Source organism: Cyclopterus lumpus, chromosome 14, assembly GCF_009769545.1.
Source record: "Cyclopterus lumpus isolate fCycLum1 chromosome 14, fCycLum1.pri, whole genome shotgun sequence".
Lineage (NCBI taxonomy): Eukaryota > Metazoa > Chordata > Actinopteri > Perciformes > Cyclopteridae > Cyclopterus > Cyclopterus lumpus.
In genome coordinates this window covers 18257430-18285376 of record NC_046979.1, presented here as the reverse complement: position 1 = coordinate 18285376, position 27947 = coordinate 18257430, and the positions used below count along the sequence as shown (strand labels likewise).

At 44.7% G+C, this 27947-nt stretch overlaps 3 protein-coding genes and 1 long non-coding RNA gene across 8 annotated transcripts in view; 3 read left to right on the top strand and 1 right to left on the bottom strand.

The window, feature by feature from the left end:
• Positions 1–1568: 1568 nt before the first annotated feature.
• Positions 1569–17707, top strand: LOC117743052 (flotillin-2a). Of its 2 annotated transcripts, none has more exons than XM_034550787.1 (11): positions 1569–1819; positions 4718–4799; positions 7545–7635; positions 10823–10946; positions 11522–11640; positions 11750–11863; positions 12019–12138; positions 12228–12442; positions 13110–13293; positions 13773–13922; positions 14744–17551. In XM_034550787.1, exons 1-11 carry the CDS (start codon positions 1771–1773, stop codon positions 14792–14794), a joined length of 1299 nt encoding a protein of 432 aa, XP_034406678.1. In that variant the 5' UTR covers positions 1569–1770; the 3' UTR covers positions 14795–17551. The 2 variants fall into 2 exon arrangements, with proteins under 2 accessions (XP_034406678.1, XP_034406679.1); XM_034550788.1 differs by lacking the exon at positions 7545–7635 and adding an exon at positions 6893–6983 and having other exon boundaries at positions 1586–1819; positions 14744–17707.
• A 2777-nt stretch (positions 17708–20484) lies between these two features.
• LOC117742798 lies at positions 20485–21167 on the top strand. Its single transcript, XR_004611054.1, has 2 exons — positions 20485–20599; positions 20784–21167. It is a non-coding gene; the product is annotated as an uncharacterized LOC117742798 (long non-coding RNA).
• A 1018-nt stretch (positions 21168–22185) lies between these two features.
• Positions 22186–26873, bottom strand: eral1 (Era-like 12S mitochondrial rRNA chaperone 1). The gene is made up of 11 exons (XM_034550346.1): positions 26610–26873; positions 25535–25693; positions 25238–25365; positions 25058–25135; positions 24932–24978; positions 24764–24825; positions 24506–24618; positions 24116–24421; positions 23793–23942; positions 23188–23268; positions 22186–22567 (listed from the first exon to the last, which is right to left on the bottom strand). The coding sequence occupies exons 1-11, from the start codon at positions 26716–26718 to the stop codon at positions 22445–22447; spliced, it is 1356 nt and encodes a 451-aa protein (XP_034406237.1). The 5' UTR covers positions 26719–26873; the 3' UTR covers positions 22186–22444.
• The window catches only part of fam222ba (family with sequence similarity 222 member Ba), a 29985-nt gene continuing 28716 nt past the window's right edge, over positions 26679–27947 (top strand). For 2 of the 4 annotated variants that reach the window (XM_034550339.1, XM_034550331.1), the window contains exon 1: positions 26833–27725. The gene's annotated coding sequence lies outside the window, so the exon portion shown is untranslated. Of the gene's footprint in view, positions 26788–26832; positions 27726–27947 lie in introns of those variants that run through there. The other 2 variants (XM_034550334.1, XM_034550335.1) reach the window with 2 other exon arrangements.

Here is a 27947-nt window from a genome sequence, read left to right as displayed (position 1 = left end):
GTTTGAACTTTGTATTAATTTCCCGTATTGTCCCATATCATGAGAGATTAATATTTCCTTCATGCTGAGAAAACACTCACGCTTTTTGGAAAATGGGGTAATAAACATTATTAGGTGAATGCCTCATAGGATGTCATCTGTCAAAAGGAAGTCAACTAATTGGAGTCTATTCTGCTGACAACAGATTCAATATATACAGATATGTTTGGGGTATCAGCAGGAAAAGCACCCATATGAACCATCACCTAGAGGGAGTTTGGTTAAAGAGGAAACACAGATAACCCATGTGAGAGATGTAGCGGTGACATCACAGGTCAACAAACAGTCTTTGTGTCACTTCCAAAGCCAACTCTGCTGAAAAGGTGGCACGTGATGCAGCGAATTAAAAAAAAAAAGTAGAAAAAGAGAGGCAGGAGAGGAAAGGGGAAGCGGCGTGGCTGTGGGCCGATTGAGACATCAGACAGTGTGGATATAATCCACCTCCTGTTGTGTCGAAATTCATGACCGGGCTCGTATCCATTCTCACACTGAACAATCTGAAAACCTCGAACCGAGAGGACACCATATTGTCGGCCATCCAACAGCTGCAGGTCTGGCCCGTTCAGACACGTGCCGTAAAAAGACTCAACGACAAGCGGCAGTGACCGTACATGCATAATACCATAAAGAAAACCCTGTTGTTTTATTGTTTACACGAGGAAAGGTAGAACACTTTAATAAACTTTGAATAGATGATGTGGTAAATGTGTCTGTCTGAATGTCTGATTCTAAAATCTGAAAAAACATATTGGTAGTTGTGGCTGAAACCGAACGTGGGCCAGGTTGTTTATCGGCACGCGCATCATGCAAACATGAGCGACTGCCAACATGCAATTAGTGCCGTTGTTTTTGAATTCCCCGGATTGTCGTGGCGCAGCTTCTACTCTGATTATGGTGTTGACAACTCGCTGTCCACGAGGGTAGAATGTGCCATGCCTTGTTCTGCAGGACAGACCATTGCATCTGTTGGTAATGGAATTAAAATTGTGTACGATTGTGACTGCCCACTGCACATATTGCTTTGAATATATATCCATGCTCAGTGGTAGGACTGAGTGACCTTTCGACTCGAATCTAAACAGCTTGACGTAATGGAGAATTGAGAAATAGAAGAGTTTGATATTTCACAACACTGTGTATTTTATGCACACATTAAAGCAGGACGCGGAAGTAATACACGTCCTCTGTCTGCATTGGGGCGACACACAGAAGCTTTAGCTTTGACCATCTGAACATTGTACCACATGAAATAAACACGAGGTCGCTAATGGGCAGACACGCGTCAGCCAGAGGAAAATTACTGATGATTCTTGTTTCGGTTACTCGTAAGAGGACATTTAAACAACCACGCCCTTTTTTATTATCGTGTTCCCTCCACGGTGGAGGAGGGGCCGAATAGAGGGGAGGGGTATCTGATCAAGTGGGTCTATAGTCGGCGGAACAAGAACAGAAGCGTGTCGGTGCGACCTTCAAAATAAAGTCCCAACCATTACCTGAAGCCCATGTTTCCTCTACGTCCCTTTTATTGTGAAAGTTCCCAGCGGAAGCACTGCGTCGTATCACGGGCGACGTGACGCAGCCCTTGAAAAAAAAACTGGGGAAAAGAAGCCATCGATAAATTGAGAGTTGTTGAGGGGGAAAAGCGAGAAACATTGTTTATAAGTGCAATTATCTTTAGTTTCGTACGCGTCGAGTAGCTTTGGATACGAGCTTGTTTTTTCTCTCGGAAACATGGGGAACTGCCACACCGTCGGACCCAACGAGGCCCTGGTGGTTTCAGGTAACGTTAGCGCTCTTATGTGCGACTGCTAGCTGAGGTTCCTCGGGCGGCTTCCCGTCTCTGCTCGATGGAGCTGACACACAAACAACGGACAGCCGAGTCTCCTTCGACGTGTAGCGTTAACTCGTTTGTTTGAAACGGTACGCACGAGCGTGCCAACATGTGACCGTGTGATGTTACTTTAGTTGTTGGTGGTTACACACGATCCCCAAAAGGAAGAACAACAAATGTCTCCCTCCCGAATCTCTAAGTGGTTTCACGTTATGTAATCTGGGATGGAAACGCACCAGTGGGCTCCTTGATATGCGCAGGGTCGTACCGCTGACGCGTCTTCGCCGATGTATTTTCTGTCACGTTTTCACGACGCATCCACCTGTTTTCTCTGCTTCCTATTCTTCCACCTCGATGTGGTCCGTGCATGTTGGAGTGGTCGCTCTTTTCTTGGTGGGTTACAGAGGATCAGATCTGGTTTCCCATCGGATCTTTATTATGTGTTTCCAAGCGCAGTGTCGGCACATTGATATTACGTTATGATAATGCAGTTACCACTGCTTACTACTGCTTTGTCATAAGGCATTAGTAACTTGAATAATGCAGGTAGGACATGGTGGCTCTCTGCTGCGGAAGGAATACAGTTAAACATTAATTACATTACAGGGGGAGACTGGTGTGTGTCTCCCGTGCAAGACCTTTCTTTCCTCAACCCCCCCCCCCCTATAAAAACTCAGAGGCCCATGTTGTGTTAAAGTTTCTACTTTCAAAGACCATTCAATGCCAGATTGGATTTTCTTTTATTCAAAATGCAACCGAGTCAAATCACAACCACTTATTCTACCCAGCGTGTCACTCATGTCTATGCTGTCAAGTCATAGTAATGTTATGTTGCTGAATTCTGCATTGATATGAGGATCCCTGATGGACCTCAGACTTTTAGGAATTGTGCACCTTTATCCTTTTTTGAATTACTTTGGCGGTGCAGTGCATGAAATATTTTCCGAGCAGGCTTCTGTAACTAAATCTGTCAGGGCAGTTTTCCTGTTGAAAAAAACAAGAGAGAAACAGCTTTGTGATTTTTCCATTGTGAGAACACTTCTGTGAGCGTGTCAGTCATTTAGAGGAATTGGGACCAGAGGTGACTCTGGGTGAGTTGCACATCCTGATTCAGAAATGTGAAAATTAATTATTGTATTTTGTTTTCAAGATTGGGTACCAAAGCAAATTTTCCCCCCTTTTTCCCCCCAGCTTGTCTTAATTCTCATTCATTCACATGAATCCCCTCACCCCCCGTCCACTGTGGAGTAAATGCAGACAGGAATGTCAGATATGCCGGTGGCAAGCTGGGGTTATTATGGTGTGTTGCTCCAATAGGTCCGCAGCCTGTTTATACTTTAGTTGGCAATGGCATTTGGCAGACGTCAGGTGGGTTTTAATAGGAAAAGCCTGCCCCACCCACAGTCCCTGATTAAAACAGCACTTCTAATATGTATGATTTTGATTATAACAGAGCGACATCCAAACATCTCTTTTAACGGGACACATTCTGCTCGTTTCGGCCTCTGGTCATTATGATTTTAAGATTAATTAAAGTAAGTAAGTAAGATTGATTTGAGCAAAACATGTTCCATTTTCTCTTAAACTGAATTGCTTGGGGGCAGGCCGTGGGTAACATTGCCACACAAGACAGGTCAGCTCAGCATGATCATCATTTTGAGTACAAGTTGAGAGTTTTGCTGAGTTTTCCAAGTACTCTGTGTCCGTTTTCCTGCTCTGCGCGGTATGCCGCTGCCTCTCGTGGAATGTTGTTCAGGGGCGTTGTGCATTATTTGTGTTGTGTGAAGCGTAAGAGGCCACTGTGTCGGATGGAGATTTCTCTTTTATAGACCTCTCTTTTATTAAGACCTCTCTTTTATTAACTCTAACCCTGTTGATGGAAACATGAAAACACACACCAGCAGTGTTTGGTATAGTGGAGTAGGTGTCAGTAACGATAGTCCACCCCCCTTCTCTGTCAGTTAACGTGTAGCAGCTGGGAATGTCACACTACACACTCCAGATAAAGTGATCCGACTGAGCCTAGTGACTGGGACTACGATGTGTGTCCTTACATCTGGAGAGGCCTCACATTCTCTAACACTCTATTGTTACGACAAACTATTTTCTCTCCCGTTATCGTCATATATATGAGTTTGCTTTTTGTTTCTAGGATCTGTGCAATCGTATGGAGACTAGAACAAAAAAGAGCATTTGCTGTTGACACAGTCGATCACAATAACAACCTACCAGTGTTTTTTGAGTGGGAAAGTAACGTTGAATCGAAAAAGATTGAAAGTTGCGCCGGAAAGCAGGGAGATGGTGTGCATGCTCTCAGTGTAAGAGGAGCAAACATTGTAGGCGCTGTGGTTGAAACGCAGAGTGGCGCTTGTTTATGACTTTCTGAAGAGAGCACATGATCTTCTTCCTGAGACTTCCTCCTCCTCCTAAGCACTCGCACACAATGAGGGTCACAACTGGGTCATTGTCTGATAGATCTTTCTCAATACTTCTCCGCTACTTTGGGTTTAACGCCAGGTGTGCTGCTCCGGTTACACACAGGCCTATTGTCGTATGTGTTATTATAAATGTATTCCTTCCAATGAACTTAAGTGCTATGTGTACATACGTGTCACGTGTGGATGTATTAAATTAACTGCACACAGGATTATAATTGTTTGCAAAAGTAGTCAGTTAAGGTGTTTTTAGCTGGTGATGTTAAACCCACAATAATGGATTTTTAGTTTAATATGATGGAGTTGTTAGCGTCATAGACTACGAGTGCAAAATCTCTGTTTTAGCCACTTTTCTGTGCTTCATTATTTGGGCTGGTCACTTCTGATCCATTTCGTCTGTTTTGTCCCAAAGGTGGCTGCTGCGGCTCCGATCAGAAGACGTATGTCGTGGGAGGCTGGTCTTGGGCCTGGTGGCTCATCTCTGACATCCAACGGTAAGACCTCTCTGCTCTGGCAACCAAACCAAAAGAAATGATGTGTAAATGTCCTTTTTAGAGCCATAACGTTTGAGATGGGCACGTGGCTCACGTCAGGTAGCATTTAGTCTGCAGGTCCACACAACCGGTGTGACGTATTTGAGACGGCGTCTCAGCAGGCAGATTAACTGAAAAGACCTCTCTGCGTGTACAGAGGCATAAAGCTTTTGTTGACCACACGTTGCAAAAAATATGCTAACTTTAGGAATTCCTGCATCGCTCCATTGACCAGTTTGTCATTCAACTCAGTGAACCCATTGAAAACATGAACATGGGCTCTGTAGATGGTTTATTACGAGTCAGATCACTATACTTTGTCCCGCTGCTGTAAAGACACCAAATGCATGAATACAAATCGTAGTTGACAATGAGATCATTTATGAAGAATGCCCAATTTGTACTTGAAAATGTTTTCAGTTTAAAAATAATAAAATGTTCATAGGCATGTATTTAGAATGTAGATATTTTAAGTTTATCTCTGCAGACACCAAGAAACGATGTGTTTTTCATTAAGACGTCCCTACTTTTATTCAGTGTGGAATAAACAAGTAATTTATGGTAGATGGAGGCATCTAAATATTGAAACCTATTGGTTACTGAATAGGTCACTTCTGTCCGCTGCTTTTAAATGCAACGGACAGAAGTGACCTATTCAGTAAACAATACGCTGAGAAAACACTGGCAAGATAAACAGATGGTGCATAGAGGCGAGGTCAGCGGAAGTTACGAGCATGATGTTTACAAAACTATACGCAAAAAAAAAAAACTGTGTTAAAAGAAACAGAAAATACATTTGCATGTGATATTAATTTGATAATAAAATGTTTAATTTTGCCTTCTGTTTAAAACCAGAAAGCCAAATCGAAAACAAGTCCCGTCCTAACCAAGAGACAAAACACTCTCTCTAGCTGTACCATCTGGAAAAGACGGCGTACAGGATTCCTAATGAACATGAACTAACTTGTCGAAAAAGATAAATACATGGAATACTCCTCTCTGTAGCTCCTGGTTTTAAATGATGTTTTATTTAAGGTGTGCATGCCTCTTTGTTTCTACTTTGCTAACCTGCTTTGCTTTGTCTGGTGTTGATCTCACCCCGTCTAATTCCCAGTGTGTCTCCTTCAGGTTACCCATTTCCTATCGGGTGCTGCTCTTTGTCTCGTCGTTGCCAGGAAACATAACGGTAGACCTCGACAATAAAATACAGTCGACGCATGGCCGGATTCGCAAACCCCCCATTTAGAGACTGCCTGTCCCAGGAATCCTCTCAGTTTGGTCAACATCTCGCTTTCTTGGGTGATAAAAACAAGAGAGAGGAGGGGCCACTTCAGCTAAAAGCCTTGAAGGCAGAGTTATAAAAAAAAACGTGGGGGCGGGGGGGGTTGGCTGTGTGGCTTCCCGCTCGTGATGCAGTAATCATGTTAATGTCCAGGCCTGTGACTTATTGATCCAATTGTCCTGGAAAGCAGCAGCGGAGCAGAGAGTCTCCTCTTGCTCGTCGCTGCATTCGGCCTCCCATGTCTCCGACTCGCGACAACAGCCAACCCGAGTCGGTATTTGTTGTAAAAGAGCAGCTCCGGCTGTTTTTAATCAGCTCTGAGACATAATCTCACGTGAACAATCCAGCCCGACCAGTGCTGAGGTGGAGGATGATGATGGTTTGGGTTTTGTAATTTCCATACAAAAGGTAATCCAAAAAAAAAGAGGCTTGGCTCAAGAATCCTTTCAACACTGACCAGTGTTTTCGTTATCTGTAGGAACTTGCTCTTTGTCCCAGATTATTGAAACATTTATTAACAGATGGAGACGAGCAGCTGTGCTGTCGCTGCGACGATCCTGGTTTTGTAAGAGGCTTCCTTAGCGCCACATCATACCCCAAACAGCCTCAGGGCTTAAAACCAGACAAACAGGAGGTCCGGTTGTGTCTTTTAACCCCCACCCCCCTCCCTCTTCCCTCTTTCTCTTGACCTTGGATACTGACGTTCCTAACAGCTGTTGTCCAACTTACTGTTTTGCCTCTGCTATTCCCGCCTGCCCGCCTGCCTGCGTAGAATGTCTCTGGAGGTTATGACCATCCTCTGTCGCTGCGAGAATATCGAAACGTCGGAGGGTGTTCCCCTGGATGTGACAGGGGTGGCTCAGGTAATGCACTTCAAAAGACGAAACCCCCCCACCCCCCAAACAAAACAACCCCCGAGCAGTGGCTGGTGCTGGAGACCAAAGGAAGACGCAGGGAAGCGGTTCGACCTCCAAGCTAACGTTGTCTATGTTGTGTGCTTTTCTCATCTTCATGGCTTTTTTTTCTCCCGCAGTGGAGGGGAGACAGTCAGCTGTCACTAACCTGGGCTTCGCAACTAAAGCTGAACTCTTGGGTCACCTCTGGCAACGGGGTCAATAAATGACGGCTATAGAAACAGCTAAAATACAAGAATAAGGATTTGAGGAACCCAATGTTGAATGCAAATTTAGTTATTTGGATAAAGATGCATTTTGGAAATAATTGCGGCGAAAAATCAAAATCCTCCAAAGTTTGAGTTGTGGGTAGCATCTCATTTTGCTCCGTTGTTAGTGATCTGGAGTCCTTGGGTGAATGGTTTCACTTTGTCCTGTTTTGTTTCCTTGTGTTCTGGTCCTTCCCTTCATTTAGCTTTCCCTCCGAACATGTCAATTTTTATTTTATATTTTTTCCACGTTCTTCAACAGGATAACGCTTGAGATTATGACCCTGCAGCCGAAGTGTGAGGATGTAGAGACAGCGGAGGGTGTAGCATTAACTGTCACTGGGGTGGCTCAGGTAAATCACTACACTTTTCTGGGAATGCCAGTTCAGACTCCACTAACCCACCCCTTACTTTTCCCTGGCATCACCCCATAACCGCAGCACAGGTGGTGTTCCAGACAGAGGGCTCAAGTTCAGATGCACTGAGTCAGATCTACACACAGAAATGTTGGGTCAAATTGTCGTCTGCATGATGTTTCCTCATATCGGAGCAGGACACACCCCGGGAAGCTAGGTCAGACTGACAGTAGCACTGGTCCAAAAACCCGCATTCATTTCAATGAGACCACAGAATCGGCATAATTCAGTTACCATTTGGTGTCTGGTAAACCTTCAAACACGATTTCCTAATTTTATAATTACCTTTCTCATATATATATATATATATATATATTATGTGTGTGTGTGTGTGTAGCCCATGGCATTTCCTTTGATGGTGTTATTTTCAGTCTGAACCTGGTCCTAGTGGGACTGTGTGTAGAGCCTATTGTGCATTTTAGTGTCAATCTCAATTTTGAATTTGTATGTCCTTTGTCTCTGCTATTTGGTTGTTTGATCCTGTTCAGTGCCAAAATGAACTTTTTTGTTTATTCATTTTTGTAAAAGAGAAAATCCACCTTAAAATAAAGTTAACTTCAACTAAATTTCCCAGCGATACATACATGAAAAAAGAGAGTAACCGTAGCAACGGCTTGAGCGTCACCGTGACCGCCGCATGTCCCTGATAATTAGGAACCACATGTCCACATGACTGGCCAGAGGGATACGACATGGTCCCGGAGGCTGAATGGTCAGCTTGGGCTGCGTGTGTTTTCTTCTTCTTCTTCTTCTTTTCTTCTGACGCCGGTGGAGATTGATGGCGGTGAAAGAACATCGGGGCAAGTTGAAGGAAAAGCCCGACGAGCAAAACTAGAACCTCCACAGTAAATGTTCAGCTCTACTCTCCCGTTACTGTGAATGCAAGCAGATAAAACAGTGATTACTCTGGAATAGTCTCCTGACTCAGTCATGAGATGAGGCGAACCTTCCCATCGTCACTCACCACGTCAAAGCGAACGGTCGTCCCTCCAGTCAATTATACATCTTTGAAGTCATTTTTTTTACGGTGGATCTTCTCATAATAATATCCATCATATTTTCTGCATTTCTGTTTGCAAATGATATTCTATTTTTATTTTGAATGTGTATTAAATGTCTGCATGCCAGTATCTCTTTTGAAAGAAGATGCCTCATTATCAGTTGTGCATTTGAACCACAGCCGTGCCAACGTCCCTCTCTTCTGTGTGTGTCCTACATGCATGCTGACAATGAGCCCACTGTTGAGCAGCTGAGCAGCCCCTCACTCTCACACAGTTCACGTCATTGATTGATTGGTGCAACCTTCACCAAAAGCCACTGTGGAGCCAGTGTCCCGTGGCAACGGGAGTAGTGTGTCCTTGGTAATTGTGGGGGACACATCTACGTTTAGAGTGAGAGGGAGGCCCCCAGCAGATTGAATGTAAAGGAAACCAGAGCAGAGTGTAACAATCCAGGACATTGTTTAAAATGGGCGTTAACGAGACCACGTGACTTCCAGGAACAGCGTATTTGTTTACTTTGACAGCCTTCTCGGCAGTAAAACCGTCAATCGCAAGGACTTGCAAATCCTTAACCGTAATAAAAAAAGGTTTGGCCTTTTATGAATCAACACAAGTTGAAATATTGGTCAGAAGTGTAGATGCCGTTCTTGTCCCATCACAGTTCCTGTGCTCGTGCTTTATAATTTGTGTATCTTGACGGAGCTGTGGGTTTGGAGGAGGCAGGGTGGGGTCACGGGAGGAGGCGTGGGGGTGGTTCTTGGAGTAGGAGGTTAAGGTTTAAGCAGCACGGCTCCCCCTGCTGTCCGTGTGTGTGTGTGTGTGTGTGTGTGTGTGTGTGTGTGTGTGTGTGTGTGTGTGTGTGTGTGTGTGGCTTGCAGCCTTCTCTGTTTTCAGACATGCATTTCCTTGGAATGACGTCCATCTTCCCCCTGACTTTGTGTTGCCCTCATTCCTGGTATGAGTGCATGTTGCCAAAGAAAACCATGTGCAGACCTCTCGCCTAAGGACCCAGCTCACTCTTCTCTTTTTTTAAATTCTTTTTTTTACAGCTCCAGTGGAGTACAATATCACCCAAAACCTTGTGTCTTACACCATTTGTTTTTGATTTCATGGCTGTATAAGCAACCTCTCTTACTGTCACTCGATGTCCTCGTGTTTATCTCGTACACCTCAGGTCATTGCCTTTGATTTTCCTTTTGTTCCATTTATTGTAAATTATTATTTATTTATTTTTGGGGTCATTTAATTCCCTTTAAAATGATCTTGTTCATAGTTCTGTGACATGGTAACAGGAACATACAGTGCATTGCTTAAATCGGGATTGTGACGGCATTTCTGGGACTACAGTTTAGATGTTGGGATTTTCTTCAGTATAATTATCATGTTAGATTATAACTTTGTTAAAAGGGAATATATCTTTTTGCATTGTGATGGTTTAGAGAAGCGTTTTCATTATAAATACATGCTTTGCTTGTCGTCATAAGCCAAAAGGGAACGGGTTTGATGTCAAATTGTCTGCATTTCCTGCTTTTGATCACAGAAATGTAAAGCATCAAATAGCTGAATCCTGACCATTAGCTCCGCCTTCACTTGTAAAGTCCAGGCACTCACACTGTGTTAAGATTTAATTTATAAGAGATAAAGAAAAGATGATGCTCTCTATATGCATAGCTAATATGTTGTGTTTACAAATGTCACAATGAAGCCTCATTTAGTTTCATCATTTTGCACATTTAGTTTGGGTTTTTGAGAAATGTAAACTAAGAAACATGAACATGAACTGTTAATTTATTATTAATTATCTGTCCACATCGAATGGGCCGGGACTTTTCTAAAAGCCTTGTATACACAGGCTTACAATGACAGTGATGAACCCTGAGTGTTATGCAGCCTTCCATCCAGCCCCAGGCTGTTGATTTAGTGCTTATAGTCCCTTTTATTTCCCTGTATAAGTAAGAATTGAAGCAGTTCATCACTGCCCAGCCAAATCAATAGCTGGATAGGATGCAAACGATTGTTAGACGAAAGCTAGTATGGGGTCGTGTTTTCATGTGTGTGTGTGTGTGTGTGCTTGTGCTTGTGAAGGTGTGTTTGCTGACGCTCTTTGTCCACGTTGGCACCAGGTGAAGGTGATGATAGAAAACGAGCTGCTGGGTTACGCCTGCGAACAGTTCCTGGGCAAGTCGGTCATCGAAATCAAGAGCGTCATCCTGCAGACCCTTGAGGGTCACCTGCGCGCCATCCTCGGTGGGTGGTCCCTCCAAACGGCATCGCCGTTGCTAGTTTGTGGTTTCCAATGAAGACAGTTTGTGTAGTTTTTAAATTGTTGCTCATATTCTAGAGAAGTAGAGTCAGAGAGATTGAGGGGAACCACAGACACGGTAGCACCATCAGATCTTTGTTTACTTCCTTTTATTTATTTCAACACATGAGCACAACATTGACATCAAATTGACATTGCTCCCAGAAGATTGTAAATGGCTGCCATAATGATCACGATTCTGATTCCTAAATATAGATACATGTGAATGGGTTCTAGTCCGTTTTGTCCCGTTTGAGATGAGTTGCACTGAGCCACAGTGTGAAGGTGCTTGTGGAGTCAAATGTGCCACATAGCCAAGAGGCTGACTCAGCTCGTCCCAGTCTAATTTATATTCTGGTAAAATGTGGTTGACTTGAACACGTGGTGTGTGCACACCGACTCGTTGATCCGGTGGCAAACTAGAAAAGTCCACTGAATGAAATGGCAGGCGCTGCTTCTGTTTGATCAAATAAATTGGGCACTAATTGTGAGGCACTAACCCTCGTGTTTGTCGCTTCAGGCACCCTAACCGTCGAGCAGATTTACCAAGATCGAGACAAATTCGCCTCTCTGGTGCGAGAGGTGGCGTCCCCCGACGTGGGCCGCATGGGCATCGAGATCCTCAGCTTCACCATCAAGGTGAAAGACATCAAGTTCCCATTTCCCTCTGCATTCATCTTCTGAGCACCTGTGTCTCATTTGAATGAGAACAATTGAATGACTGACCATTTATTCATCCTCGTGACAGGACGTGTATGATAAAGTGGAGTACCTGAGCTCGCTGGGCAAATCTCAGACAGCCGCAGTACAGAGGGACGCAGACATCGGAGTGGCGGAGGCAGAGAGGGACGCTGGCATCAGGGTAAGAGAAGCTTGAAGAGGATATGAAAATGTCAGACAGGAGCGATGGAAAAACATCAATTTTCTTTTGGCTAACAGCCATCCAATTAAGGAAAACACCAAGCACCTCCTCATCCATCTCCCATGTCATTATGACATGCCCACTGTCTTTTACAGGAAGCTGAGTGTAAAAGAGAAATGATGGACGTCAAGTTCTTAGCTGACACGAAAATGGCCGACTCCAAGCGAGAGCTGGAAATGCAGAAAGCTTCCTTTAACCAGGAAGTGAACACCAAGGTACTAGTTGTATGGTTTGGTCTTGGCCGAGTGTTGTGGACAGTCAAACGTGAGAGTAGAGTGTTAATGAAAGCCTCCGGCCCCTCTAGAAAGCAGAGGCTCAGCTGGCGTACGAGCTGCAGGCGGCCAAAGAGCAGCAGAAGATCCGTCTGGAGGAGATCGAGATCGAGGTGGTGCAGAGGAAGAAGCAGATCACCATTGAGGAGAAGGAGATCGACCGCACTGAAAAGGAGCTCGTCGCCACCGTGAAGAGACCTGCCGAGGCGGAAGCCTACAAGATGCAGCAGCTGGCTGAGGGAATGAAGTGAGTGGGTCCCACACAGACCGGCCTTCACCGCACACCGCAAATGTTCCGCCATCGTCTTTTAAGTCTTAAAGTCTCCGTGCCTGCTCATGATGTTGGGACGTTTTACTTTACTCTGTCTCAACCTGTTTAAAATTAGGAAGGAAACAGATTGTTGTCCTGGTGTTGGCCGTAAAGACACGGCCCTTAAAGGGGCAGTGTGTAGGATTTGGCGGAATCTAGTGGGGAGGTTTCAGATTGCAACCGTTTGAGACTTCTCCCGTGTGCGTGTAGTAGACCTGAGGAGGCCAACATAAAGACTCAAGGGGCTCTACATGGAGCCAGTGTTCTGTACAAACATGCCCAGGTCATGAAAACACAACGCTTTTATATCATAAACATTTATATTACATTCCGTTTCTCCAGGCAAATGGAGCTCCACCACCGACACCTTGAGCACATGATTTAAATGCGATCTCTAACTTGAATGACAAGTCTTTTTCATGCTAAGTCAGCAACTAGATGTTTTTATGTTGATAATGTGTTTTGCTGGTTTCAAAGTGTGTTTCCATCAGGCACAATGAACCTGCATGTCCTGCTCATTCCCATGTTATTGCAGAACAACGAACACGCTAATGACAGTAAACACTCAACAGTCCTTTTGATGCTTACCTAACCCTAACCCCAGGATAAAGACGGTGCTGACGGCGCAGGCAGGGGCCGACAAGATCCGCCTCATCGGTGAGGCCGAGGCCTCCTCTATTGAAGTGGTGGGCAAGGCAGAGGCCGAGAGGATGAGGCTGAAAGCTGAAGCCTACCAGCTGTACGGCGAGGCGGCCAAGACGGCTCTGGTCCTGGAGGCTCTGCCCCTGGTCTGTGTTATTTATTTATACATACATACATACATACATACATACATACATACATACATACATACATACATACATACACCACTGGTTTCAAAAGAAAGGTCTTCACCGTCATCAGTCATCTGCATGTTCTTGAAATGGATTTCCTTCCCATGTGAATGATAACAAATGAAGACATTCTGTGCCTCCTGACATAGTGCAGTTGTTTACTTAACACATCCAGCAGATTTATATGGAGCATCAAAAATGAACTAACCTTCACACAATTACTCATTCTTTTTCACATTTAGGGTAATGCTACATGCACCCTCACAAGTGGTGTTTGTTAAAGCATCGCACTGGTCAAAGTTCAGACTGATGACTTTAGTATCAAGTCACATATTTACACTTTTTATATATATATATATATATGTATAGATGGTGTATAGAGTGTTTCATCAGTGACATAAACGATAAACGGATGCTTGCTCATGTTTTATCAGATTGCCAAAAAGGTGGCTGCACCCCTGTCCAAGACCACTGAGATTGTCATCCTGACCGGAGATAGCAACCGTGTGACCGGCGAGGTGAACCGTCTATTAGCTGAGCTCCCCGTGTCCATCAACGCGCTCACTGGAGTGGATCTGACGAAGGTGAGACGTGGCGCTGTTCTCCACAGGACTTCATAGATTTCATGAGACCCCTCATGTTATCTTCAGGGCCATCTGTATACTTGGCTCACAATTCCTGGAAATTACGAGCTCCGGTGTCCGGAGTGTGTGAACTTCTTTATACAGAATATAAAGCAGCCTCATATTACTGCTGTTGAGCCATTTGCATAGGAATAAGAGATTATTACTACAACAGCTGACCAGAGGGCATTTAATACAGCACCAACACCGACGCCAACGCTCAACAATCCTCCATCTTGCAGAGTTTATTATTCAGGTCTTCAGGGACTTTCCAACAAAATAGCACAAGAATGCCGTTTGGGAGCGGCACTGGAAACCACGCGGAGAATGTTACCACCCACACAAGAACAACGTTTTATAGATCTGTAAAAAAAAAATGAAAATGGTATTGTGTAAATATGCAACACATAACAACTTTATGAGGTGATAATATGCCACTGCAATATGTTCAGCTGGCTAAGCGTAAGCAGGAACAAGCAGCTCCTGCAATTACCTCGATGTTTAATCATTTATTTCTCCAAATCACAACAGAATTTTGAACATTACATTTGGTTGAGCATTTAGTTATCCTGTTGTTATAATTAATAGTAGCTGTGTGTGTGTGTGTGTGTGTGTGTGTGTGTGTGTGTGTGTGTGTGTGTGTGTGTGTGTGTGTGTGTGTGTGTGTGTGTGTGTGTGTGTGTGTGTGTGTGTGTGTGTGTGTGTGTGTGTGTGTGTGTGTGTGTGTGTGTGTGTGTGTGTGTGTGCTACCCAGCTGATGCTCCTGTCCTCTGATCCCACAGCTCCCTCTGCTCCAGAAGATGATGAGCCCACAGTGCCAAACAGCCATCTGAAGAATCAGGCCAGAGACTCGTCAATCTGAATCTTTCAACGTTTATCTGCCTCAAGCATGAGTTTTTGTTTTGTAGGAGTCGACCTCTGACCCCTTATGCAACTGCCTTTGACCAGAAACACTTGACATCCACCAAGAAGTTTAAAAAAAATATATTTCTAAGAGGTTGTTTTATTTTCTAAAGGAGAAACGAAAGCTGGGGCCTTAACTTCCAAAGGACCAGACTCTATGTACCTTCTGTTGTTTTTAAGTTCTAGACACATTGTTACTTGTCGCACTGCACTAGTTATCCAGGATTCTATCCTGCAATCTCGTTCTGTCAAAAGTCTGAGTTGGCCCACTTTGAATGGCTTTGAACATTATTTTTAGAAGGACAAACAAAACTCACTGTAAATGGTCCAAAATATTAAGACCAAATCTGATTATTGTTGTCTTCTGCAGAGCTGCTGAAGTCTCTGCCTAATAGTCTGGAGTGCACCTCCTCTCTGTCAGGTGTACGGCCCCTCGTCCTCGTCAGAGCCCACTTAGTGAAGCAACTCGCAGTAGACTGAGCCCGGTGTGGATGGTACCGCTTTACTTTCCTCTTTGCTTTTGAAAACTCTTCTTCTCATAGATGAGTCCACTCTAACTCAGAGAACTTGATTGATTACCAAACCGCTGTTCCTCTCAACGCCCTAGATCTTCACCCACTGTGATTGTAGAATTTTGCAGCATATTCCAATATCGGTAACATACGAATCCCTTGTATGAGCGTTCTTACCTCGCGGTACAGCGCCATGTCCTCTTCCCGTCCTGATGTGCAGTGCCTGTTCACCACTCAAGTGCCCAAACCTTAGAACAGTGGTTTGGTTTTAGTTGGATTTATGTGTGAGTATATCACTGTTTATAGATGGATGACGTTTTAATATAGCTCCCTGTTCTCATCACATCTGCTTCTACTAACAGTGTTTACTCTTCACTTTTGTCCCGTGTTTAGACACATAGGCAGATACATAAGACCAAGCCATACTTGGAGAAGATTAGCCTTAAAAGATAACCCTGGACGCCCGCCGAGGCTCACCGAACTTTTCTTTTGAACTCAAAGTAACACATGGAAGACGTTCAGGGTCTGAGCTTTAGTTTTGTCGTTAAAGCTCAGATGCAGTTACGGGTTTTCTCGGGCGCGGTTTGAAATGCTCACTTTCCCATATTTTGTAACCTTTTTAAAGGTTGAGCGTTGCTTCTCTGAACCGCACCCGACCTGTGAATCCCACGTCGCGTTCAGGTGCTCCGCACCTCGTTCAGGTGAACACGTGCTGCGTTTATGCTCGAGAGTTCTTCAGTTTGGTAAATGTAAGCTCGAGCAGTTGGACCGTTCACTTTTTCCTGCCGCATCATGTGAAGCATCAACTCTTTTTTTTTAGTTTAGCCTACAGGTCAATCAAATCACTGCACGCATTCTGCTGTTACAATCATTTAAATGTGCAATGTGATGTTTCAGTGCCGAGTCCTCTCTTGCGACACAGTGTGCACCCGGCTTCAACCTCCAGATGGCGCCATCGCCCCAGGATCTGAACCCGTATGAGTTACTCTTCAACATTAAAGAGCCGTTAGTTGTCAGGAATTCCAACATCTTATTTTCATATCACACTTTTGCTACATCATCCGACCTGCTTGCAAGTGAAGTGGGTTTTTATTATCATTTTGTGTTTTGCCTTCAGGGTTAATCGTTAATCGTCATTAACCACTTATACATTTTTTTTAATGTGTTTAATTTTGCCACAGTTATTTTAGTTTTCTTTACCTTCTGTGAATAAACTTTATGGCTCACAGCTTGTTCCAAATTCAAATTCTGCAACTCCTTTTACCGGCTGTTTATGAAATTGCTGCCTGATTTGTCGCAGAGACAATAATATTACTAACGTGTAGACGTGCAATGTTCCTCACGGTCATTTAAAGTGGGCCAGTATTTTTTTTTTTAACTCGTTTTCTAAGCTGTGAGAAGTCTCAGTTGACACTACAGCGTTGTCTTTTAGAGATGGAGACACGCGTCATCTTTAAATCTGCTGCGCGACAGATGGATGACGGTCCTGCTCGCCGTTAGGGCAGAAAAACACTGTGGCTTGGAAATGTAAAACTACCCACTCGCTGTAGAGTCTCAATGCATTTAAGAGGAGAAATGGAGCAGTTGCAGAATCATCTGACAGTTTAAAAAGCGGCCACTCCCATTATGTTCTTCTCTTCTTTTCTTTTTTTACATATCGGAGAATAATCAACTGTGAGTGTTTGTTTCCAGACTGGCGTAAGGTTCAATCTTCTAAATAGCATGGTTAAAAACTTTGTAATGCTCCTTTTTAGTTCAAAAAGTAGATTTTGTTTTTGTACCCAGTGCCTTTTGTTAGACAATGAAGAGGTCATTCATAATTAAAATATACCGTTTGTTTACTCGGGATTATTCAAGTGGGAATTTACTGTAAAACAAAAACTGGCTTATAGAACATCTAAAAGTGTTCATCTGTACGTTTTTTTATTCAAATGTACGAAGGAACAACCATATATCTATTAGTTAAATGACAAATATAAATGTAGCATTTAATAGCTTCTCCTTCTCAAAGTGTTTTCATTTATTTGGCCATTGTATTTTGTGCCAAAAGTACAATTTCTTGATTTGTCTAACGAGAATAACGTTCTGTTGCTCAACGTGAGGAGAATGTGATTAAAGACCAAACACCAGACAGACCTACGCCTTAACTCTCGTCTTCACCTGAAACATGTCCATCTGTCACGGAAAAATAACCTGTAATCTCTATGAAAGTGATATGTAGCTTCTCACGTTACACGGGCCTTTGGGAAACTGGTCGCATGGCATTTTCAAGCACGTCTTCATGTTGTTCTGTGTTGTGTGTCGCCCTATAATAAACATTATACCACTTCCTGTTGGCCTCCCTGTCCGTCTGTTCCAGAAAGACTTTAACCGAGAAGGCCCGACTTCTTAGAGAAACCAAAATACTGTGTGTCGTTTCACGCAAACAGCCCACTGACACAGAGCTGCTCAGCTCCGGCTCCGCAGCAGCAGACGTGTCCTCCAGTGAGATGGACGTTCTCGTTATCAGAGGTCCTTAATCTGTCACTTCATCGGACGTGGAGCCTCTCGCCAAACAACGACTGCAAATGAAAGCTGATTAATGTGAATAATGGCGCATATAGAGAAAGAAAAAGACGCTCCGTCTTTAGGTGGTGAAGGACGTGCCTACAGCCTGAAGAGGACCCACTACAGCCACACTGCAGCAACAGATACTTCATACAACTACGATTAAAAGGTCATGTAGTCAAACAAGCAAATGATGCATCGCAGCGGCACGGATGGAAGTATTTTAATGTGTTTTTCTTGTTTTCTTACGCTCTCACTGTTTTCTGAGAGTGTTTCGGATCTATGTAAAGTGATCTTCCAGGTATAGTTTCATATCATTTCTGTACTGAAAATCAAACTTAAATAACCTGGGAACATATTTTTAAATGCTATGAATGCCAATGCTTTTTAATCTTTGAATCACTGTATCATCTCACTTCATTTTAATAATACAAGCATGTGGCCCAGACTTTAAAATGTCTCTGCTTACAGTCTGCGAATAATGATTAAATGTTGCATTTCATGTCAGTGGAAATAATATCTCTAATGTCTCAAAACATCCTGAATTACACCCGGTGGTGTTTTCAATATTAAAGGGCTTTTCTCTTTGGTTAATCAAGCTTAAAATGCATTGATGGATCAAAATGGAGACCGGATCCACACTGCATGCCTTTTCTTTTTCTCTATAAATAGTCAAGTGTGAAATAAGTGCAACATTAATAAACCTGTCACGCTGGCAGAGACTTCAACTCGCGTACAGCTCGGTTTGGGCCCTTCAGACACAATCTCCTCTAATCTAAAAAATAAAATGATGTGGCTCACTTTACTTACGGACAGATGTTTCACACCTCTAAATTGCAAACATGAAACTACCCTCCGATTATGACAGATGAATTAAGAAAAAGGCAAAAAAGAAATGAAATTCTTCAGTTTTTTTAAATTATATTCTTGTGTTGCCCTGGAGTATGATCCAAATCCAACTCTTTAATAATGTCACTCTTAATGCTCATATATAAAACTATTTCCAGTGTTATAATGTACCCTGATCTGAGCCAGGAATGGGGGTGAGGAGGAAGGGAGGGAGGGAGGGGTGAGGCGACACCAAGCTAGAAACATGTGGTAGAGGCACGTGGGACGGGGGACACGACATGATGTCATGGCATTAAGACTTCCTTTTAATTGTCATTAAAAAAAAATTAAAGAGAAAGCTGGTTTCTTCACTGCAAACTGTTTGATCAAGCCCCCCCCCCCACGCCCCCCACGTTTCCCCTGAGCACTAAATAAAACCGGCCTGTTGCATAATGAGAGCGTCCTCCCTTTTTGTCTCTTGAGGAACAACATGTGTAGAAAAAAAAGAGTTGCATTTCTGTAGCAGATAAGGAGTTGGGGAGACGGATAGTCCCACCTCCATCTTTATCTGTGCCCGCAGGAGGACCTTCCACACCCTGACCAGGGAGGGTGTTACCATGGTAACTGCCACATCCCCCGCTTAAGTCGGACCTTCCCCAAAAAGAGCACGAGGTCCATAAGCAAAGCAGTTACCGACTCGTTGCGTCACCGTTTACACTAACTGTGACACATTAACTTGACCTTAAAGTAGTGGTGTACCGGTGAGCGTACTGTGAATGCTTCTATGTTAATGGCTCGGCGTTGCAGCGAAGTCCCCTGAAAGAGGGTGCACATCTCGCACGGCACGCGGCTCTGATCTTGTTCACTTACTGTGCAGAGTTTCCAGCAGATGTTGGGAGAGCAAAGACAAAGGCAGTCCATCATGGGATGGACAGACCGCCAGGGACCGAAGACAAACTGCACCGACCAGGCAGGATTTGATGCACATCTCATAAAGTAAAAATTATAAAAAAATGTTTTTAAAAAAAACAGATCTCAGCTGCTCTCCATATCCTGGAATCTGGCCGAGTGCATGTAAAACAGTGTAATAAGTCAGATGACATGACACCAGCTGACATATCGCGGCATTAAATTCCCATCCATAAAAAAACCATCACACATAAATCCAAGGGCTATGAGATTCAGAGGACTCGAGATGCATTACCACATTATGAGATAAAGCCTTTTAATGGGTGTTTTGGCTTCCTGCTTTCAATTAGACATGTTTGACCAAGAAAGGTCAAAACTCACAAGTCATTTGTGTGACGTGGTTCAGACGTGAAGGAATATTTGGGGATATATGAGAAATATTGAGTGCTTCTCAGGAAAGCTTTTTTTTAAATGTATTATTGCTGTCAAACGGATTCATATAAAATGTGTCTGGCACAAAATTGCATTAGAAATGAATTAAAAAAAGGTAAATGAATGAACTTTTCCCTAAAATATTAACAAATGGGTTAAAGATGTTTGATAAGAAAGAAGAAAACAGTTCTGTGTGCACATATTCTTGCTTCTGCCCACCGTTTTTATTTTTAATGTATTAAATAACAGGGCACACTCACACACAAATATGCGTAGTTCGTTTTCTGACGGCTGTAATTAAGGGTGTGGGGCAATCTTCGGGCCAGAGGCAATCAGGTGTGGACCAGATAAGAAAAAGTTCAGCCCGTGCTGCCTGGTCCACCCCAGATGTCATCACAGTATGCTAATGAGCCGGGGGCCTTTAAGAGCTCCTCAGACGTGGACACACAGCAGCCAGACGGGAGCGCGTGGAGGGGAGTGTCAGCGAGCCACGCTGCATGCACAAAGGTGAGTGTGATACAGAGACCGGTGACCGAGCTGTTTAGTCTTAAAGAACACTTCCATTGTTCCTCTGACTGGCATTTGAGTGGATTGCTGTTTCTTGTTTTTTCTTCAAATAGCACCTTTGCCACATGATTAACATTTCCCCGTGTTGACCTTCACTCATGAGCCGTCGACCTCTGCCTTGCAGATCACCACCACGGCAGGAACAGGGCCGCTAACCGCTATGTCTTGTGCCCCTGGACAGGATATCATCTTATACTGTAAGTTTGTTAAAGAGACACTACAGTATAGATGATGTACTATCCAGGGTCTCATTCCTCCCTGCCGGCATCACCAGCGCTCCCTAGCCGGCTCACGCCTAACCGACTGTGGCAGGCTGCACGCACCACAGAGGAGAGGCCGTCAAACCGTTACCATTACTGAGTTTCAGTTATGGTAAGGGTTATACGGCCCTCGCTCAATGTCATCTGGCCCGGGAGGACGAAGAAAACTGGTGATTGATGTGTTGTGTGTGTGTGAACCTCTGGAGGGCATCTGCATGTGAAATAAAACTTATGGTTCCCAAACAAAACGAGTCCCTCATTATTTTTGGTTTAAAAAAAACAAACATCAAAGTCAGGGTTTGGGCATATTCTAAGTATATAGAAGGATTACTTTAATGTGCTGGCATGACAACTGTAATATTTCCAAGCAGCAGTTGGCTTGTCTAAGTGGGAATCTCTGCTGCACGGCCGACTTCATCTAATCACTGGGAAGCAGCCGTTTCAGAGCGCAGGGCGAGCTTGAGGGGCCGACACAGCTTCTGCGAGACATCCGAGGCCTCTCCCTCCCTCCCGTCGCCCCTCGCTTTAGGCCACGAGCTGGTTATTCATCAAGATGCCCCGGATAGAGTAACCGCCGAGTTAACTCGCAGGCAAGCGGGAACAAATCCAATCACCATTATCTGACCCATTTTAGCATCAGGTTAGTGCTCCATTTTGCCTTCCATTAGGGAGACAATTCCACCCTCGGGGGCAGAGCCGGGCTTCATAAGAGCCAAAAAAGCTGAGGGAGGAAGAGAGAGAAAAGAAGGGGGGGGGGGGGGGGGGGGGGGGGGGGAAGGGAAAGCAGCGGAACAAAAAAAGAAGTGATGGTCGCGGGGATGGATGGCCACACTTCAAAAGGCTGTGGAGGGGGCTAAAGTGGTGTGGGAGTGGAGGGGGAACCGGGGCGGATGGTACATCGGGGACATTTGAGTGAACACGACTGTGCAGGTCCCGCTAGGCACGAGGCGCTCGCCAAGTAAAAAGCTCTGAGAGCCAAAGATAAACCATCGGACTTCTCGCAGCTCGCCAGGCCCGCTCATCCATAAACACGCTTGTCAAACTTGTGTCAAAACGTCCATTTGATTCGCAGTCCGTGTCATGTTTGTTGCCGAAAATATATCTTTGCGAAACAAAAGCCAATAATTCTATTTTTGCGCCGGCTTTTAATGTGAATATTTCCACCACTTTACAGATTTAGACGTGTCATATTTCAATAAAAGGTTGGGGCACTCCTCAGTATACAATAATACACTATTACAATCATTATAATAACAGAAACTTATACAACATACAAAAAATCTTTAATAATGTCTTCTGCATGACAGTAGGATCTGAAAGTCCACAATTAGAGTTCTTTTAAACGGGTCCAGCTCAGTGGGAGTCTGGTCTGTGGGATGCATGCCGCCTCACAGCACCACGTCTGACGATGAGATCCTTTCCTCTGTTCCACTCTTTGGGTCTGTCCTTTGCGGAGGGAGAAATAAATACAAAGAAGAGCCGTCTGGAGTCACCTCTTGGCCATTTAAAGTCCTCCCATCGCCCTTCACTTCCTCAGCTTGACGGAGAGCTTCAGCTTCACTTCCCTCAGGAAGACGCGGCTCAGGTCATCGCCGGCCTCTCGGGCGATGCGCGCTACCATCTGGCCGGCTGGGCCGATCACCATCCCCTGTAGACACGAGGAATACATCAGAAGCCAGCGAATAGACGGGACCATAGGTTTCATTACCATTTTCGATGAAAGACACTTTCTAATTCTATATAATATATTTAAATATTGATAAACTACTTTCACGCGTCACTGAGGCATTTGTGCGAGTCATCTAAAAGATTGCTATGAGCTCACAAAATAAAAAAAACTAAATATAGCAATTGAGATTCAGCCACAAAAACTGGACTACATAACTTCATACCAGGAGCTATTCATAACACAGACGGCGTTCTACTCTGGAGTCATTCCTGCGAAAGGATGGACCGAGAATCAAAATTTCAGCCCCACAGAAGTAGCAGTCGATATTCTTTGCCATCAAATATGTATGTTTAGAAAGGCTGCTCAAATATTTACAAGTTAAAAACAAAAAGTAGAAAAAGAATATGGAGGAATGTTGAGCTACGGGGGAGTGGCAAATAAATATTAGAACCCATCAGAGGCTACAGGTGGAGGGAAAGATTTCCACTTCCTCCATCGCCTGCCACAAATCATACTGGTATTTCATACGCAGCAGTTTTGTTTGTGTTCCACCTGATTTACGGACAGGAGAAAACATCCATCTGAGTGTCCTGACTTACCATGTGAGTGTCTTTCTTGGCATTAAGTTTCACAGAAATAACCAGCTCGCCGTCTTCTCCATCTTGCCAGAGTTCAATCGACTGAAACGGAAACATTCAAATATTAAAACTTCTACAAAAGGTTCGAAAAAAAGCAGCTGTCACTGGCTCAGAGCAGTGAGCACCGCTTTATATCTCAGAGTTCTTTGCGTGTGCATGAAAGATGACCTCCAGATGAGCCCGACTGGGATGTCCAAGTGTCAAATGTTTCGCATTTCTAAATGTGTCAAGTTGGAAACGCAGAATAAATCAAGACTGTGCTGCAGTTTGACTTGATGGTGTGATTCCACACATTGAGCTGCAGGGAATCTGCAGTCGCAGTAAATACAGATAAAGATAATTAACGTACATTGAGGAGTAAAAATACCAAAGAAAGAGCACGAGTGTAGAGGTTGGAGGCTAACGCCAAAAGCTGCATCGAATGTCAGCATGTGGAGTGAAAGCGAGCGTGAAGGGCATAAAAATAAGCCGCGGAGTCAGTGCGGTGAGATGTGGTGGGTGGAGCCAGTCAGCTGTCAGCTTATCATCACGCCCGCCTTACGGAGTGTCCCGGCAAACTGGTTCACCTGTGTAATTGAATAGGGCACCTCCTGGGGCAGATACTCCAGCAGCTTCTCCCTGATGATGTTGGTGCAGACTTCCTCTGGACCCTGGTCAGTCAGGACCTCGCTGTGGTACCGCCACGGTCCTGGTTTGGCCCCGGCCATAAAGTATGTCTAGGGCAGCAAGGTGAAAAGTACAGTTATTGCCATCACATGAAAAAGAAAAAGCTAAAACCAACTGATACTAAATATAACAAATGAGACTAACAAATGCTCAGCTTCAAATATAGATGAAATGTCCCGAGTTCTGTTCATAGGCTACTATGACCGTGATCTATAACGTGTACCTTCAGCGTCTCCACGTCCTCGCTGTCCACAGCGCTAAGCATGAAGATGTCCTTAAAGTGAGGCCAGCCCTGCTGGTTCTTCAGCGCCCTTAGCTGCTCTTTGCTCAGCAGAGAGTTCGGCCCCGCGCTGTCCTCGGGCCCCTCGCTGTCCTCGGCGGGCGGGGGTCCCGGATCCCTGTCGGGCCTCTTTTCGGCCCATGGAGGCTTGATCACGGGCTTGATGCGCATTCGCTGACCGTTCACCATTCCACATGTGAGCTCTGCTGTGATGTCCAGCAGCCGGTCCTTGGCCTTGACCTGGTCCACCTGAAAAGACAGAGGAGCATTGGTGAGGACCCGCCGAAAATAATATATCCACGACCCTTTTATTAAGATTCACGTCTTCAGTACCTTATTGAGCACCAGGATTGCAGGGATGTGGGGGTGCAGCGCCAGGCATTTGAGCACCTCGAAGTCCAGCCTGCTGCACATCCATCGGTCCCCCACGTCCACCAAGACGACCACTGGGAACGGACAGTTTTATTTACGAGCCCTTAAACTCTGCGCTATATTTCCCTTAACGTTAAATCTGTCACATGAAGGCATCAACAAAGAAAACCGCAGCTCATGTCCGACTAATACAAATCTCAGAGTGAATTTCCAACATACTCAGGTCGGCTTCTTTGACCGTGTTCCAGGGATCCACGAGCAAAGTCTTCTCCAGCTGGTGTCTGTGGAAACAGAGGGTCCATTAATGCATTACAGCGTATGATAACACTGCTTACAGACTGCAGACTTATATGGACCCCCCACACAAAAAAATAAAAAGACACGCACCTTTTGACTTTTGATACAGTGGTGAGACCAGGAGTGTCCAGTAAAATCTACAAAAAAATAATAAAAAGCATCAACATCTGTTTATTTAGATGTATTATAACAGAAGAGACAAGCGAACGCTCTTACTATCTGTGTATCTTCCTCTGTGAGGACACCCAGGGCTCGTGACCGCGTGGTGTGCACTTTCTTGGATACGGCAAACACCTTTAAGAAATAATCGTTGGGTTTACAAAGTGACCTCCACCTCCGCCCTCCCTCAGTAACAGATACATAAAAGGTGTGTAGCTTTAAGAAAGAGGGACACACCTTTCTGCCAAGGAGCTGATTGGTCAACGTGGACTTCCCGGCATTTGGGGCCCCAATTAAGGCCACTTTCAAAACCTTTGAGTTTTCAGGCTGATCTGGGTGTCTCAGTAATAAAGATAATTGTTCGCCTGAAAACACGCAAACAAAATTAATCATTAGAGAGACAATTATCGTAAATATGGCAGCATTAAAAAACAAAAACAAATCCCAACATCAGATTGAGGGCCGGGAGACGTCGGCAGAATTTGATCAGATGCGTCTAGGGGATGTAAATCTCGGAGGCAGTGGTCTGATTACCGCTGTCCGGCGGAACTGAGGCTGGAAGGCGATAAAGACTGCCGTCTGCCTCGGCCGCTTTGCCTTTCATCAGTCTGTGGTGAAATGCCTCTGATGTAATAAAGCAAGCGGGAGTGAAGATAAATCCGGTCCTCCCCCCTAGGCTGCAGGCAGCGTTTCCTGTAAAGACATCAACATCTCCATCACTTCGCTGCCAGCGGGGCTGCAGGCTCTCTGATTCACTGCGCTCACTCGGGTGCAAAGTAATGCGTTCAGACGGGGATCCTCGTGAACTCATTCATTAAACTCATTACAGAACCCTCCGGAAGATTGTGCAGATGGATCCTGCTTTTGTGAAGCGCAGACATGTTACTGTTAAATGCTTTACAGTGCTGCTCGTAGCTAAAGAGACATACAGTATTGTTTTATTGTTATCGGCACCGATAGTTCAAACTACGGCTGGAATGATTTGTCAATTAATCGACAAGCAGAAAATTAAGTAATTTATCAAGAAGAAATTTCATAAATGTGCTTTGGTTTGACATACATGTGAGGATTTGCTACTTTTCTTAGTTTTATATTATTGTAAATGACATAAAGGTTATAGAGTCTTCCCCCTGCTTGTGAGCCAGCAACATATTTAAAGACATATAACAAGACATATAACACTCAGCCTATGGACTCCATTAGTAATTATTTACATTACTACCATCTACCCCCCATCCCCATACAGTAAAACCAGAATGTGACAGCTGGGTACAAGGCCATCCTGCCTTTTGTTCACACGTGTGTGTGTGTGTGTGTGTTTTTTTTTTTGGGGGGGGGGGGGGGGGGGCTTTAAACATCACGTGTGTAAATATATATCCTTGTCCAACTATTTCCCCTCCCATGTAGTCCTTATCATGAATGTACTCTGTTGGACCACACACTGTATCTAACGTTACTACAGGCCAGTGTGCGCTCAGCTGAAGGTCAAGTTGCCCCCTTTATTTTATTTTTTTATTAAATATTCGTCCCGAGCTCCATCTCTTAACAAGCAGCGGGACACATTCCTTCGTAAATGTCATGCCACGGACAGCTTGTTTTGGGAACTGACCCGTCGTGAGGAACCATGACGCACTTTCCTGTCGAGCGCACGCGACGACGGCCGGTCTGGAGAAGACGGCGGAGTCTCTGAGAACCCGCGCGCACACTCGGAGCGCCATCGTGGGGGCCGCGGTGCACCGCCTCCGGTGGCGATTCCAGGGGACGCGACGGTGTTCGTCGTTTTAGAGGTGAGCGGCTTGTTTGCGTTCACGTTGCCCACCGGAGGGAACCATGTTGTTTTGACCCAACGAGAAGCCGCTTTCCTCTATCAAGAGCGTCCTTAAAGGCCTTTAAACTGGATGCTACACCGCCCCCTGGCGACCACCCCGCGTACTGCGTCTGTTACATACTAACTCGCAAGACCATTCAATTTAAAAGAACTACCTGCTGCAGGTCTTAAAAACAATTTCGCTTATCTCGACACCCTTATTTTACTGTTATTGTACAATAATACGTTTGTTAGTTTATTTATTTTTTATTTTTTTGTTGTTGCTGCAAACCCTCTGTAACTCCCAGAATACACCTGAGGCCCCGGTTTTGAAACCACCTGTTCACCACAGGTAGGATGTCTAGTCAGAGAGGGGAAAAACAGCTCATCACAGTGCACGGATACGTTTGTGCACTCTGATGAGCTGGTTTTTGAGCAACTCAAGTGTTTACAATCGATGAGGGTCTTTTGACTGGGATGATATGTTCCTGCAGCGTGCCGACTTCAGCTCTCCCTCTCGCCCCCCCCCCCTCCCTTGAGTACACACAGAGCTCATCCCCGAGGGCGCTGGAAGCACAGTGGTGACAAGTTGTTGTTGAGGACGCATCGTGCGCGTAAAGCAGAGGATGTGCGAGCCTGAACACAACGCAGCAAGGCTCGCGCACCCTGGACAGCGCTAATTCCTGGTGACAAGCCGAAATAATGACTTGATGTAAGGTTAATCATCGCAATAAAAGGACGCCGTTTTGCATATTGATTGATAACTATAACATGTTGTTTTAATTCGGTATGGCAAAGTCATGCAGGCAGAGCAGATGTCTCCCCGCAGTCCATCAAACCGCGCCTGCTGTTGGTCCTCGAGGACTTGCTCAGGGCGGAACCAACACCTCCACCGGGGAGGATGATGAAGGATATCAGGTAGCTCAATCTGTCATCATCTACCTCTAAAAGCTCGCCAGCGATGGAAGGGCAACACAAAAATGTAGCTTTTAGTGGACACTTACTGCCGAATTCCAATTGAACCAGAATCTAAAAGGATATTTGAGGATCAGTAATGTTTGAACTTTCTCTCCATCGGCCTCCCTCCCTCCCTCCCACTCTCTCCCTCTCAAATTCATTCAAGGCCTTCTTTCTCCCTCC